The sequence below is a fragment of the Mus caroli genome, chromosome 9 (genome assembly GCF_900094665.2).
Source record: "Mus caroli chromosome 9, CAROLI_EIJ_v1.1, whole genome shotgun sequence".
Classification (NCBI taxonomy): domain Eukaryota; kingdom Metazoa; phylum Chordata; class Mammalia; order Rodentia; family Muridae; genus Mus; species Mus caroli.
In genome coordinates, this window is record NC_034578.1 from 54,391,331 (window position 1) to 54,406,449 (window position 15,119).

A 15,119-nucleotide genomic window follows, 5' to 3' on the forward strand; every position below is an offset into this window, starting at 1 on the left:
CTCAACCTTTATTCTTTTTCTTATGGTTTTTTTTTGTGCCTGTACCTACATCAGGTATCCCGGTATGGCTTCTTGCCTATCTCATTCCCCCCCCCCCCACCCCTCCTGCCTAGAGCACTCCCTAAGGCTGTCCCTCCCTCGGTCCCACCACTGGGCTCAGATAAGGAGGCGTGGCCAACAGACACAGAGTCCTATAAAGGTGGTGGTGCCTTCACCCTAACCCTGAAGGTGGTAGTTCTTGGAGCTTCTCCGATCCTCCCTAGGGTCCTAGAGAACACTCTTCACGTCAGTCCCTCCTTACAGCCCAAGGTGAGTGCTTGGGGGGCTCCTGGATTGCCCCTCCCTCCCTCCCAAGAAAAGGAAATTTTTGGTGAAGAGTTACTGGGTAGCTCCTCCAAAACAGGGAACTAAACTTTTATTTATTTATTTATTTATTTATTTATTTATTTATTTATGACCAGGTAAATTCCTTAAGGGAGAAACTGAGGCCAGAGGTATCAGCTATTTAGATAGAAATGAGATACCCTTCCACTTCAGGCCCCTCCCCCTCCTCACTGACCTCTTAGGACTTCTTCCCTGCACCTTTAGTCCCTTCCTCAGGACTGCCAGTGGGGGTGAGGGCTCCTCTCTGGATGTGTAGGGTGGACAGTGGAGATGCACTGAGCTTTTCTGGTGTTCTCTGTCTTATTTAAAAACTACCCCCCCCCCAATAGCCTCTACCCTCCCAAAGGGCAGCATGTCGGAGCTGTTTCTGACCTGGGCTAGAGAGGCTCCCTACCCCACTGACTGTCTCTTCTATCCTTGCTGGGACACAATCAGCTCCATAAACTGAGAGCTTCAGGGAACTGGAAACACCAGTTACATTTCCCTCGGCCCTTCCACCTTCCAAAGGTTAGGGTTCCTTAGGGACACCAATTATGCTGAAGTGTGTTTTCAGCTCCTCCAGGAAGCCCTTCTGCTTCAAGCTGACTGTAGTATTTGGGGTAGGAATTGTACATCTTACTGTCGTATGTGGTTCAGATCTTCTCTTCCTAGGATCTGTACCCTCTGAATTAAGCAATCTTTCTTGTTGGCTTGTTTTGGTTTTTTGAGACAGGGTTTCTCTGTGTAGCCCTGGCTGTCCTGGAACTCACTCTGTAGACCAGGCTGGCCTCAAACTCAAGAGTTCCTCCTGCCTCTGTCTCCTGAGTGCTGGGATTAAAGGCATGGGCCAGTGCCTCCCTCCCAGATGAATTGGGCAAGCTTGCCTTACCCTCTCTCCCAGTTATGTAATTGAAGCCTCAGTGTTAATATGACTTGTCCAGGATGACCTGGACTGTACTTCACTGTAATGTGACTCTCCTGACTGGGCAGATCCTTGGAGCAGATGGTAAATTTGCTTACTTTTTCTAGAATAAGTCTAAAGAGAAAGTGTCCTCTTAGTCAAGACTAAGCTCAGATCCATTCCTAGTTTTCCTGACTCCAGTCAGTGGTTTTCTTATAGCCCTAACCTTATAGGAATCTTCCTTTTCATTTCTGCTTTCTTATGACAGCAAAAGTGGGGGAAGGACCAGACTATTCATTCATGAGAATTGAGCACAACAAAAAGCTTGGCCTGGATTACTGTTACTTGGAGCTGTGTCTAGCTGGTCTTCTTTGGCTTTTAAAGTGTGGCTCAGTTGAACTCAGAGAGCTAGGCCTGAGAGGAAGGTGGCTTGGGTGTTTTCCTGTACCCTCTCCCATTCCTGTCCTCTACTGGGGTTTGGTGGGGTTTTTTAGATCCTGAGATGAAGAACAGTAAAGAACTGAGAACTCAGATTCTCAGAAGTTTTAGTTTTCAAAAGGAGGCACCTATGATAGCAGCTGTACATTCTATGGAACTTTCTCCAAGAGCTGTGAGCCCTGGCTAATGCCCCATTTGGAAGCTGATTTCCCTGATGCTAGAGTAAGCAATGAGGCCAAAGAAACAAATGATCTCTGATTTCCTGATAAGATGGTGGCTTCCCCAAGGGTGATGGGTAGACCCAAAGAGATTTTTCGGGTGACATTTGTTAGTTGCCCATTTTTTGGAATGTGTTAGGTAGAAAAATCAAAGCTGTATTTAGGCACAGACATTGTTTAGGATGATGTTACCTAGTGGATGTAAAACTCATTTTAGGAGACACAAGGGAAATTGGGACTAGTGGAAACCACAGAGATTGGAAGCCACTGTTTGAAACCATACAGTTGAGAGAGGTGCTCTAGAAGTGGGCTACTTGGGTTGAAAGTTTACCCAACATTCCCTAGCTGCATAACTTTGAGAATGTTACTTACTCTCTCTGAATCTTACTGCAGCCTTCTTCATCTGCTTATGACTAAGATTGAAAATAAAATGAGTGTGTGTGTGTGTGTGTGTGTGTGTGTGTGTGTGTGTGTGTGTGTAGAGTATGATTAAAATATATTGTGTGAAAAATAAAACAAAACCACATTGAGCTTCCCGGGTGCTGAGACTTCTCCACGAGAGCTCAGTCTCCCTGACCTCAGCCTTTGTGCATGTGGAGTAAGAAAGAACTGCAGCACACAGTGGCAGCCCCATAAGCTCTGTCCTGCTTTGTGTGTGTGTGGAGCAGCTCCAGGAGGAAGGCTTCTCTTTCCCCTGACACTTTAGGATATTCATACCCTCACCCTCAGTCTGATGCCTTCTTTCTTTTGGCCTCACCTCTCAGCAACCACCTAGATCATGCCTTCCATGAACAGACTTCCAGCCTTCATGTCAGCCACAGAGCTGCTCCTGGCTGTCACTGTATTCTGCCTTGGATTCTGGGTGGTCAGAGCCACAAGAACCTGGGTTCCCAAAGGCCTGAAGACTCCACCAGGGCCTTGGGGCTGGCCCTTCATTGGGCACATGCTGACCCTGGGGAAGAACCCACACCTGTCACTGACACGGCTGAGTCAGCAGTATGGGGACGTGCTGCAGATCCGCATCGGCTCCACTCCTGTGGTGGTGCTGAGCGGCCTGAACACCATCAAGCAGGCCCTGGTGAGGCAGGGAGATGACTTCAAGGGCCGGCCAGACCTCTACAGCTTCACACTTATCACTAACGGCAAGAGCATGACTTTCAACCCAGACTCTGGACCCGTGTGGGCTGCCCGCCGGCGCCTGGCCCAGAATGCCCTGAAGAGCTTCTCCATAGCCTCGGACCCGACGTCAGCATCCTCTTGCTACTTGGAGGAGCACGTGAGCAAGGAGGCCGGATACCTAATCAGCAAGTTCCAGAAGCTGATGGCAGAGGTTGGCCACTTTGACCCTTACAAGTATTTGGTCGTGTCAGTGGCCAATGTCATCTGTGCCATATGCTTTGGCCAACGTTATGACCATGATGACCAAGAGCTGCTCAGCATAGTCAATCTGAGCAATGAGTTTGGGGAGGTTACTGGCTCTGGATACCCAGCTGACTTCATTCCTGTCCTCCGTTACCTGCCTAACTCTTCCCTGGATGCCTTCAAGGACTTGAATGAGAAGTTCTACAGCTTCATGAAGAAGTTAATCAAAGAGCACTACAGGACATTTGAGAAGGTAGAGGCTGGGGAGAAGCAAGTGGTGATGGGAAACAGTTAGGATCCAGGTCCAGAACATCATAGGCAAGCTTAAAACTGGTAGCAGAGTGTACTCTGTCCTCAGCAGGTCAACAAAACTTTTCTTGGCTGGTCCTTCTATGCATCCATAGGACAAGAACTACTGAATGGGAGGAGCCCTGGACCAGTTCTCTCTCTCTTTTTCTTCCTTCCTTCCTTCCTTCCTTCCTTTCTTTCTTTCTTTCTTTCTTTCTCTCTCTCTCTCTCTCTCTCTCTCTCTCTCTCTCTCTCTCTCTTTCTTTCTCTCTCTCTCTCTTCCTTCCTTCCTTCCTTCCTTCCTTCCTTCCTTCCTTCCTTCCTTCTTTCTTTCTTTCTTTCTTTCTTTCTTTCTTTCTTTCTTTCTTAAGATTTATTTATTTATTTCATGTATGTGGGTACACTGTCACTGTCTTCAGACACACCAGAAGAGAGCATCAAATGCCTATTACAGATGGTTGTGAGCCACCCTGTGGTGGCTGGGAATTGAACTCAGGACCTTTGGAAGAGCAGTCAGTGCTCTTAAGCACTGAGCCATCTCTCCAGCCCCCTGGGCCAGTTCTTCATGGTAGAAAATAGTTAAAGAACTCATCAAATAACTAACAGTGTCAGGCTCTATACCTCCAGGGTCACTTGAGTTGGGTTATCCATTCTTTAAGGTAGAAAGAGACTTGGAGAGGCAAAGGGAAACTGGGACAGCAGCCTTACCATGTCACCTCTTTAACAGTGAGGGGCCAGGCCTAGATGGATGGGTAGGTCTGGGATATTTCTCACCTTGATCTCCTTTGTCTTCCAGGGCCACATCCGGGACATCACAGACAGCCTCATTGAGCATTGTCAGGACAGGAAGCTGGACGAGAATGCCAATGTCCAGCTGTCAGATGATAAGGTCATCACGATTGTTTTGGACCTCTTTGGAGCTGGTACGTGTACTTTGCTGTATCATTTCTGTGCTCAGGTGCCCCTAGTTGCCACATACCTAACCGCTGCCTCTGATCCATCCTGTTCAGGGTTTGACACAGTCACAACTGCTATCTCTTGGAGCCTCATGTACCTGGTAACCAACCCTAGGGTACAGAGAAAGATCCAGGAGGAACTAGGTAGGTGGTGACTCCATTCAAAAGACTCTAAGTGGAGGACCCTGATAAAGTCTTGGCAACCCCTTAATCCTTTTGAACCTCTGAATTCTGTAGACACAGTGATTGGCAGAGATCGGCAGCCCCGGCTTTCTGACAGACCTCAGCTGCCCTATTTGGAGGCCTTCATTCTGGAGACCTTTCGGCATTCATCCTTCATCCCCTTCACCATCCCCCACAGGTCAGATCATAGATCTGTTGACATTTGATACCAGATCTCAGTTTAGTGTACACAGCCCATTAGGATTCATGGGAAGGATATGGCATGGGGCGGGGTGTGGATTTCCCCTGTGTGTGGTCCTGATCCTGACTACGTGTCCTCTTTCCCCAGCACCACAAGAGATACAAGTCTGAATGGCTTCTATATCCCCAAGGGGTGCTGTGTCTTTGTGAACCAGTGGCAGGTTAACCATGACCAGTAAGTTGACAGGGGCAGTGAAAACTCCTGGGTGGGATGGATGCATCCTCTCCTGGGCTTCAGACCCCTTGTCCCTTGGGGATTGACCTGCTTGATGCTTATAATCCCTGAACGTTGACTTCAGCTGTCTTCCTCTGCATATAGGGAACTGTGGGGTGACCCAAACGCGTTCCGGCCTGAAAGGTTTCTCACCCCCAGCGGCACTCTGGACAAGCGCTTGAGTGAGAAGGTCATTCTCTTTGGTTTGGGCAAGCGAAAGTGCATCGGAGAGACCATTGGCCGATCAGAGGTCTTTCTCTTCCTGGCCATCTTGCTGCAGCAAATAGAATTTAAGGTGTCTCCAGGGGAGAAGGTGGATATGACTCCTACCTATGGGCTAACTTTAAAACACGCCCGCTGCGAACACTTCCAAGTGCAGATGCGGTCTTCTGGTCCTCAGCACCTCCAGGCTTAGACTGTCCAGGATGCTCACCAGATCAGGTGGCTGTTCCTGGGATTCAACTTTAGCCAGAAACACAGATCCTGGGACATTGTGCTTGCCTCCTACTTTGGACTTGTTTCTCTATATGCTGAACACAGACACTGGGCACAGCAGAGGCCCACAGGAACCTCAGATCCTTCTCAATTTCAGCATCAACTAGGAGACCTGAAAGGGTTAGGAGATACCTGGGCCTCAGAGAACTCCTGAAAAGTGCTCTGGGTGCTCCAGTGGCTAGCTGGTTTGAAAAGTACTGCAGGTCATGGCAGGGTGTGTCTGGTTACTTTGACAAGTGGGAGCTGCCCAGAATGGAGGGAGAAGACAGCTTAAAATACTGGCACAGAGGTGCTCTTGCCACCTGCTGAGGCTAAACAGCCTTCCCATGTGGTTTATGACACTGCATGTGTGTGTGTGGGGCACCTCTGTTCACCCTACATAGAAACAAACAGGGTGCTCCTGTCCTTGCAAATCCCATGTTTCTATTCAGGAAGGGTTGAGACTTGTATCTAGAAAGACCCAAGAACAGAGGGAGAGATTCTCTGGGCAGTAAAACCAGGTCTAGAGTAAAGGAATGACTTTTGAGACAGAGTCTTGTGTAGCCCAGGCTGACTCTGAACTTGCTACCAAAGGAGGCCTTGGACTCCTTTTTGTTGTTGTTGTTGTTCTTACTACCTTACCAAGTGCTAGGATACAGTCATAGACTACTGCATCAGCTCTTGGTCTCTCTTCTTTACTGTATAAAATGTTTTTCTTAGAAAATGTTTGTGCATAAGAGCTTTGTATTATGGGCTGTATTTTGCTTATGCATTTGAATTAGTTATACCTTAAGAGATTTAGATAATTTGCTAGTGTAACAAAGAAGATTCTAACTCAAGTATTCAGAAATATATATAGAAAAACCCTACCTGAACTAAATAAAAATATTACCTGGAAGTACTGTGTGTAGAGAAGTTCTGAGCCTGAGGTTAAGCCACATTCACACCCTTAAGCTCATTTTCTTGAGTTTTCCCCGCTGTGTTTTCCTGTGGGGAGGAGAAGGAGGCAATGGAGAGCTGGAGAGAATGCTTGCAGGCACATTGCCAGTGGGGTCTCCCTCTCTAATGTGTCACACTTTGATAGGCAGTACTCTCTGGAACTCCAAACAGAGACTGCTTTCGGAAGCCCCCAAAGCTGGTAGGAGGGTCTGATGCATAAGCATACCATCTAACTCACAGTAACCAGGGCTGTACTAGTCCTTCATAGGGAATATGAACTCTAGAGCTGAGAGTGTGGCTAGGTGGGGAAGAATGCTGGAAGAAGACCCCATGTCTTTGGGGGACATTGGAACAGAGCCTTTCTTGAAGGATGAGAATCTCTCTCTCTCTCTCCCTCCCTCTCTCTCTCTCTCTCTCTCAATTCTTTGTAACTTTCACATCATGTACCCCAATCTCACTCATCTCCCCATCAGTTTGTATCTGTCCTCCACCCTTGCAACCTCTTTCCATATATGTATATGTATATATATGGAAAGAGAGAGAGAGAATAAAAAAACCCAAACCCCTCCAAAACAAACAATCTCATCATGGTAGCTGCAGTGTGTCGCAGTGTGTCATATAGTACACCCTTTTGTCCACACTTCTTTGCTTGCAAATGTTCACTGCAATGAGTCATTCCTTGGTACGGTTGGAGGCCTCTGGCTTCTGCTATACTGTCAATACTAGATGCTTTCTAGGACTCCTCTCAGATATCCTGTTGTTGCCCTGTGTCACAGAGATCTTACAGCTTTGGCAATGCAGAACTGGCCCCTTCACTTGCTCCAGCAGATCATAGCTGGGGCAGATGTTGGGGTGGGCCAACTCAAAGCCCTAGATCTGGGCCTGGGTGGTAGCTAAGTTGATCAACCTGTCAGCTCTCCCACAACCACGCCACCAGGTTGAGCTCTCCAGCTTTGCCCCTGGCTAGCTCACCCAGTGCCACAGGCAGTGAGAGGCATGGACAGTTCTCCTGGAGAAGCATTCTCTTGAGTGGCTCATATTTTAATGCAGAAATCTTTAACCATTTGGAATGTCAAAATGGTAGTGTCGTGTAGGGGTGAAGGTCAGACCCACAGAGCCAGAATCTCCTCTAACGTGCTGAGAGGACATGCATCTTGGGATGTGGCCCTTCCTAGTATCACCCCATTCAAGTTCCTTCTTGAACAGCTTGTAGTGGACAGCAATGACCATACTTAATGCTTTCTGACTAGAGTAGATAGTTTCCATCCACCAACAGTTTCAGGCCACCACAAAGAGCAAACTCAAATCAGAAGGAACAAGGGTGCCCAGTTACCATTCTCATGTTTTTTGTTAAAACAAAACAAAACAAAAGAAAACAAAACACAGTTGCAGCTAGAAACATAGCTCAGTTGATGGTTGTCTAGCATGCCCAAAGCCTTGCGTTCCTGTGGTAGCACACACCTGTAATTCTAGCAAGCAGGAGATAAAGACAGGATGGTCAAAGTTAAAAGTCACTCTCAGCTGCAGAAAGTTTGCAGCCAGCCTGGAATATGTGAAATTCTGTCTTTGAAACAACAAAGAAATTTGGATTATATGGTATTGTAGTGGCTATTCTTGGTTGTCAACTTGACTATATCTGGAATGAACAACAATCCAGAATTGAAAGGCTCACCAGTGACCCTAATCTGGAGGCTGGGAGTTATAAGTTTCTGACCTGGATCTTGGCATGGAGATCTTGAGGCATAGTGGCTATGAATTCCAGAAGATTAAGACAGGGAGATCTCTGAGTTCAAAATCATCTGGGATTAAAGGCATGGTGGCACACACTTTTAATCTGGGCTACTTACCTTCTGCCGGAGACCTACATAAGGACATTGGAAGAAGGAAGATGCACACACTCTCTCTTCTTCACCTGCTTGCCTTGTGGAATTGAGAAACTGCTAGATCCTTGGACTTCCATTCACAGCTGTTGCTGACCATTATTGGGAGTTGGACTGTAGACTGTAAGTCATCAACAAATTCTTTTACTATGTAGAAACTACCCATAAGTTCTGTGACCCTAGGGGACCCTGACTAATACAGCTATAATATAGAGGAGCCCATAAAATATCCAGAATAGGCAAATTAATTAGAGCCAAAAAATTAAGAAAGACAGGGCAAAGGAAATTGGGAGGTGTGGGGTTTCTTCTAAACATAGGGAGCATATTCAAAAATCATGAGCGATGATAGTATAACTTTGTATACACTAAAAACAAAACAAAAAGCAGCAGACCTGGGAGGCCTACAGGCTCAGCAGTAAGAATTCTTGCCCCTTCTCCAGAGGATCCAAGTTCCACGTCCAGTACCCTTGTAGAACAGCTCACAGTTGTCTGCAACTCCAATTCCAGAGAAACTGACACCCTCTTCTGGTATCTGTGGGCACTCCCACCCACTCCAACATATGAGTATACTGCCCCCTCAAATACCCACAAAAAGTAAATCTTCATAAAAAAAACTACAACAATGAATTATGATGGTTAAATGGTAGGGAAATATACTGTTTTAAAACTAAGCAATCTGGACAGTATGTGTAAAACAATTTATGAGCTGGCAGTGGTAGTGTATACCTTTAAACTCAGCACTCAGCAGGCTGAGGCAGGCAGATCTCTGAGTCTGAGGCCAGCCTGGTCTACAGAGTGAGTTCCAGTTCAGTCAGCACTACAAAGTGAAAATCTGTTTCACCATGTATCTTGCCTGCCTAATATCCTAAATCTTAGAGGCAATGGCCAATTCACAGAAATGAGCATCCTAACTTGCTAATGCCCAGATTGGGATCCAAGGCTTCTTATGAAAACAATTGGCCACAAATCTGGGACAGAAGCTATATGACTCGAAGGCAAGCCTGGGACACTTGGTCATGCCAAGCCTGGAACACTTGGCAGTGCCAGATGGTAACGACATTACAAAGACTCCAGGGAAAGACTCAGTCATGCTGAACAATCTTGAACAAGTTAAGTCCTGAGGATAGCACAGTTTGGGTATTGATAATAATTTCTACGGAGTATAGTGACACATGCTTTTAATCTCAGAATGCAGGCAGTAGGATTGCTTTGAGTTTGAGTCTAGTTAGGGCTGCATAGCAACAAACTGACTAAAAATTTTTTCCCATAAATTAAAGCCCCTCAAGTGTGTTTGAAGCCATGAGCTCATAAACATTTCTAACTTTGTTTTTGGATTTATTTTATGTGTATTGAATGTTTTGCCTGCATGTATGTATGTACACCATAAGCATGCTGGTCCTCTCAGTGGTCAAAAGAGAGTGTTAGATCCCTTGGAACTGGAGTTATGGACAGTTGTGGGAAAGCAACAAATCCTTTTAACTTCTGAGCCATCTCTCCAGCTTCTCTTTTCTCTTATTTTCTTTCTCCTCCCTCCCTCCTTCCTCACCCTCTCTCTTTCTTTCTTGGTGTGCTCAGAAATACTTCCCATAAGATTTAACCATGCTCAGTGGTGGTGCATGCATGCCTTTAATCCCAGCACTTGGGGGGCAGAGGCCATCCTGATTTACAGAGCAAGTTCCAGAGCTACATAGAGAAACCTTCTCTTGAAAAACCAAGAAGAAAAAAGGAAAGAGATTTCACCTCAACAATGTTTTTATTTTCTTAAGCACCACTAATTTCTCACCTCTAGTCAAACAGTATTGAGTATCCCAGCAAGGCAAAAGTTTCACATTTGTAGTTCTTGTTAAGCACAGCTATTTCTTCAGCCCCACCTAACCAGAACCACAGAATCTTAATTCAAAATAACAAATGGCCCCAATAGTCTTTAAAATTTCCTCCAAAACTTCACAAGCCAGGCAATCTGCAGTGCTCTCAACATTCTTATCTTTCAGTCTCCTATAGAACAGCTCATTGAGCTCTCATGGCTTTTCTAGCCCAAAATTCCTAAGTCTTTCCAAAACATGATCTGGTCTGTTCACAATACCCCACTCCTGGTACCAATTTATCTTAGTTTGGATTTCTATTGCTGAGATGAAACTCCATGACCACAATCAATTTGGGAAGGAAAGGGTTTATTCAGCTTACACTTCCATATCACTATTCATCAAGAAAGGTTCTTGGAGTCAGGAGCTGGTACAGGCCACTGAAGAGTGCAGGTTACTGGCTTGCTCCCCATGCTTGCACAGCCTTTTTTCTCAGGAAAAAAGCCCAGGACTACCAGCCCAGGGAGGGCCCCAGTCACAATAGCCTAGGCCTTCCCCACTCAGTCACAAATTAAGAGAAATATTGCATAGGCTTACTTACAGCCATATCTTATAGAGCCATTTTCTCAATTGAGGTTCCCTCCTTTCAGATAACTTTAGCTTGTGTCAATTTGACAAACTAGCCAGCATAGTTCCTTCCTCCTATTCTCTCTTTCTCACTTCACTCAGGCTTCACACACAGAAAACATCTTAGCTGCCTTGCCCATCAACCCTTAACACTACCCCAAAGCTCTCAAATTTCCCGAGAGCCCCGCCCCTTGGCTCCGCCCTGTGTCAACGGAAGTGACATCACTCCGGGTAGGCCGAGACGCGGGGGTGTTTCCGGCGGAGGTGGCGGCTGCTTCTGTGTCTGTGGCGGTGGGCGTGAAGCCCCTCGGTGGGGTTTTGGCGAGCGAGGTCGTCTTGGTGTGCTGTGCAGCGCAGGCGGGGGCAGGCGGCGGGGAGGTGAGCACGAGGAAGGCTGCGTGTTCGCGGGTGCCCGTTGGCTGGCGCTTCCGGGTGGTCAGCTCGGTTTGCTTGTTAGGCTGCAGGCTTCCGGGCCTTGTAGATCTTTATATTGGCGGACAGGAACTGCGGTGTGTGTGTGTGTGTGCGTGTGTGTGTGTATGCGTGTGTGTATGCGTGCGCGCTCAAGAACCCTGTGGGGGTGCGCGCACAAATTGTGGGGGTGCGCGCGTGCGGGCGTGTGGGGTACTCACTGGGTTAGGTATAGCCCAAGGATTCGGATTGGAGGCAATAACGGCTTGGTCTGTCTCAGGCCAGCTTTGGTTGCCACTGTGACTTCTCAAAGAGCCATTGCTCTTTGCCTTCATTTTCTTTGACCAGTGAGGTTAATAGCCAGTCGTGCCAGTGCCACTTGGTAGATGAGAACTTGTGTAACTTGTGAGGGACTGGGGTGTGGGAATAGAGATACTGAGGCCCTGCCAGTGCGCACGCACACTTAACTGCCCTCGATCTACTGCCGCAGTTATCCTTTCTGTATTGTGACTGCAGATATTAGTAATACTTGATCTGTGGTTTAAGTGTTGGGGTGTGTTGGAGGAATAGTCTTCATCAACTTTAGTTGATTTTCAGTCTCCCCGTTGCAGAGTTAAGAGGACCCTTAATCTTTGCACAATCTAAGTGACTATCCCCGAGCTATTCGTGGCTCATCTGGAACCCTCAGGTGGAACCCAGTTTTTTGTTTTTTGATTTTTGGGTTTTTTTGTTTTTTGTTTTTGTTTTTAAAAAGAATGATGTATCTGTTTTGTTTGGGCATAAAATTCTTTGTTGGTTTCTCTGAAGTAAAAGTAGTTGCAGAGAATGAACTTTTTTTTGGTGACAGGCACTCAGTATATAGTTCCAGGCTAGAGCTACATAGTGAGAACCTGTAGAATTGTCCGTGTAGATCAAACTGGCCCGGAACTCACAACGATCCTCCTGCCTCTGCCTCCAGAGTGCTGGGATTAAAGGCCTTGACTCTTTGACTACCAGGATTACTGGTTTTGATGTTACTGAGACATTTGTCCACTTGGATCCCCTATTACCGAGTAATGCTCCTGCTTTAGCCTCTGGACTTCTGAGATTATAGATGTACACACCACACCTGTCTCTGGCAGTTTCTAATAAAGTCAAATGCAGTTTCATCTCAGATTTTTCTGTGTAATATGAACAAGAACCCATGTAAAATGCTACTTAAAATGGAACTCAGAACTTGAAATAATTCCAGTGTTTATAATAGTAGACTGGCTAAATTCATTGATGCTTAAACAATACAGTACAGACACGGTAATTTCTCCCACATGCAACAACTGGATTTCACAGTTGTTCTGTTGATTAAAGGAAACCAGACACATGAACCTACATGGTTCCACTTTTGTGTAGTTTGAAAACAACATAACTTAGTCTTTCATGATGTCAGAATAGCAGCTCTTTTATGGAGACACAGTTGAGCCTCTTGTGATATTTAGGTCGCAGCTGCATTGGGGATTACTGTGAACATTTCTGAGCACAAGATGTCATGGTATGTACCTGTAGTCACAGTGCTCAGGAGGCTGAGGCTGATCTTGAGTTTGAGCTTGTCTGGGTTACATAGTGAGGCCACATCTTTGGTTGTTGTTGGTTTGTAGTTTTTTAAATGTAGTGATACACTTTTATGTAGATTATAACTTGATAGAAAAGTATAAAATAAAAGACCTCAAGATTTGCCCTGTGCTAGATAATGTAACTCAGTGACAGGTGTAGCAACTAGCACAAGCTCTGTATTTGATCTCCATCAAAATGCATGCATGATTGTGTACACACACACACACACACACAAAAGTAAAAAAGCCAGCTAGGCATAGTGACATTAATCCCAGTAGCTGGGAGATACAGGTAGGTAGATCTCTTGAGTTTGAGGTAGCCTGGTCTCCAGAATGAGTTCCAGGACAGCCAGGGCTACCCAGAGGACTTCCCAACCACAGAAAGGTCCTTCTGTAGCGCCTGTCATCCTCCTGCTTCACAAGCCCTAGCTTTTTTTTTTTTTTTTTAAACATGGAAGCCTTAGACTTGTAATAGATGAAACATATTTAGTGTGTGTGTGTGTAAAGGAGAAAGTTTCGCTTGTTGTTTTCAGTGTTGGGGAATAGATGCAGAGTTTTGTGCACACAGTCTAGGGAAGCATTCTCCCACTGAGCTGTGTCCTCAGTACTAGGAAATTTTGGCTTGTTTATTTTGCTTCCCTTTAGCCTGGTTTTTCTGTGTAGCTGTGGATATCCTAGAACTTGCTCTCTGGAACAGACTGGATTCAGACTTTCTGCAGTCCTCCTGCTTCGGCCTTTCAAGTGCTGGGATTACAGACACTTGTGATTAAACTCCCACACCCAAGTGGGAGTTTATACGATAACCCATTTGATGATTTTTCAGTATATTGTTAATATATTTTACAGGGGAATTTCTAATAAAAATGGACAGTTACACATTAATATAGAAGCAAGAAAAAAATTGCACTTATCACATTTTCGAAATGTTAACTAACATTTTGATTCGGTAGTTAGCACAGTATAAATTTGAATGTAAAATATCAGGGCCTTGAAAATATTCATGGGCTGGAGAGATAGCTCAGTGGTTAAGAGCACTGACTGCTCTTCCAGAGGTCCTGAGTTCAATTCTCAGCAACCACAACCATCTGTAATGGGAACTGATGCCTCTTCTAGTGTGTGTCTGAAGACAGCTGTAGTGTACTCATATAAATAAAAATAAATAAATCTTAAAAAAATACATATTCACTGGAAAAACAAAAGAAACTACTCTCCATTTGGTTAAATTTTAGTTGTTTTGTGTTTTTGTGGTGTTTTGTTTGTTTGTTTGTTTGTTTGTTTTTGAGACAGGGTTTCTCTGTATAGCCTGGCTGTCCTGGAACTCACTTTGTAGACCAGGCTGGCCTTGAACTCAGAAATCCGTCTGCCTCTGCCTCCCAAGTACTGGGGTTAAAGGCCACCATGCCCGGCTTGTTTTTTAGTTTTTATGACAGCCTTTTATTATGCTTTATCTACTATCTAAAGTAGGTGTCAAAATAAGATAATGGAGTGTAAATGATAGGTAAGAAAATTTATGCTACCCTGACATAAAATAGGCAAAATCTGACAAGGAATGGAAATAAGCCTAAAGTAGGTGTCTTTATTGTTTGTTTGAGTTTCTTTGTGTAGCCCTGGTGTCCTGGAACTTACTCTATAGAGCAGGCTGGTCTCAAACTCCTTCCTGAGTGGTGGGTGATGGGATTAAAGGCATGGGACACCATTGTCTGGCCAATAGGTGTCTTTTATATATATAGTAATTGGTTTAATTTTATATATAGCAATTTATTTAATTAAAATTTTGATTTTTATGTGCAAAAAGTGTTACCTGAATGTGTTCCTATGCATCATGTGTGTGCAGTGCCTAAGGAGGCCAGAAGAGGGCGTCAGATTCTCTGGAACTGGAGTCACCCGCATGCGTGTGATGGGAGGGAACCAGGATCCTATAGAAGAGTGGCCAGTGTTTTTAACTGCTGAGCCATCTCTCCAACCCCTTTTGTTCAGCTGTTTAATTTTTAAAATTTTTTTATGATGCTAAAAATGAAACCTTGTGCCAGGGTTATACAGAGAAACCCTGTCTCGAAAAACCAAAAAATAAAAAATAAATAAAAAAATAAAAAAGCCAGGCGTGGTGGCGCGCACCTTTAATCCCAGCACTCGGGAGGCAGAGACAGGAGGATTTCTGAGTTCGAGGCCAGCCTGGTCTACAAAGTGAGCTCCAGGATAGCCAGGGCTACACAGAGAAACCCTGTCTCAAAAAAAAA

General features: G+C 45.3%; 2 protein-coding genes across 2 annotated transcripts in view; both read left to right on the forward strand.

Annotated features, from left to right (window-relative positions):
* Positions 1–211: 211 nt before the first annotated feature.
* On the forward strand, positions 212–6,535 carry LOC110301270 (cytochrome P450 1A1). Its single transcript, XM_021171665.2, has 7 exons — positions 212–309; positions 2,685–3,535; positions 4,367–4,493; positions 4,581–4,670; positions 4,764–4,887; positions 5,038–5,124; positions 5,269–6,535. Exons 2-7 carry the CDS (start codon positions 2,699–2,701, stop codon positions 5,576–5,578), a joined length of 1,575 nt encoding a protein of 524 aa, XP_021027324.1. The 5' UTR covers positions 212–309; positions 2,685–2,698; the 3' UTR covers positions 5,579–6,535.
* A 4,570-nt stretch (positions 6,536–11,105) lies between these two features.
* Positions 11,106–15,119, forward strand: part of Edc3 (enhancer of mRNA decapping 3) — a 42,179-nt gene continuing 38,165 nt past the window's right edge. The window contains exon 1 of the mRNA XM_021171667.1: positions 11,106–11,263. The gene's annotated coding sequence lies outside the window, so the exon portion shown is untranslated. The remainder of the gene's footprint in view (positions 11,264–15,119) is intronic.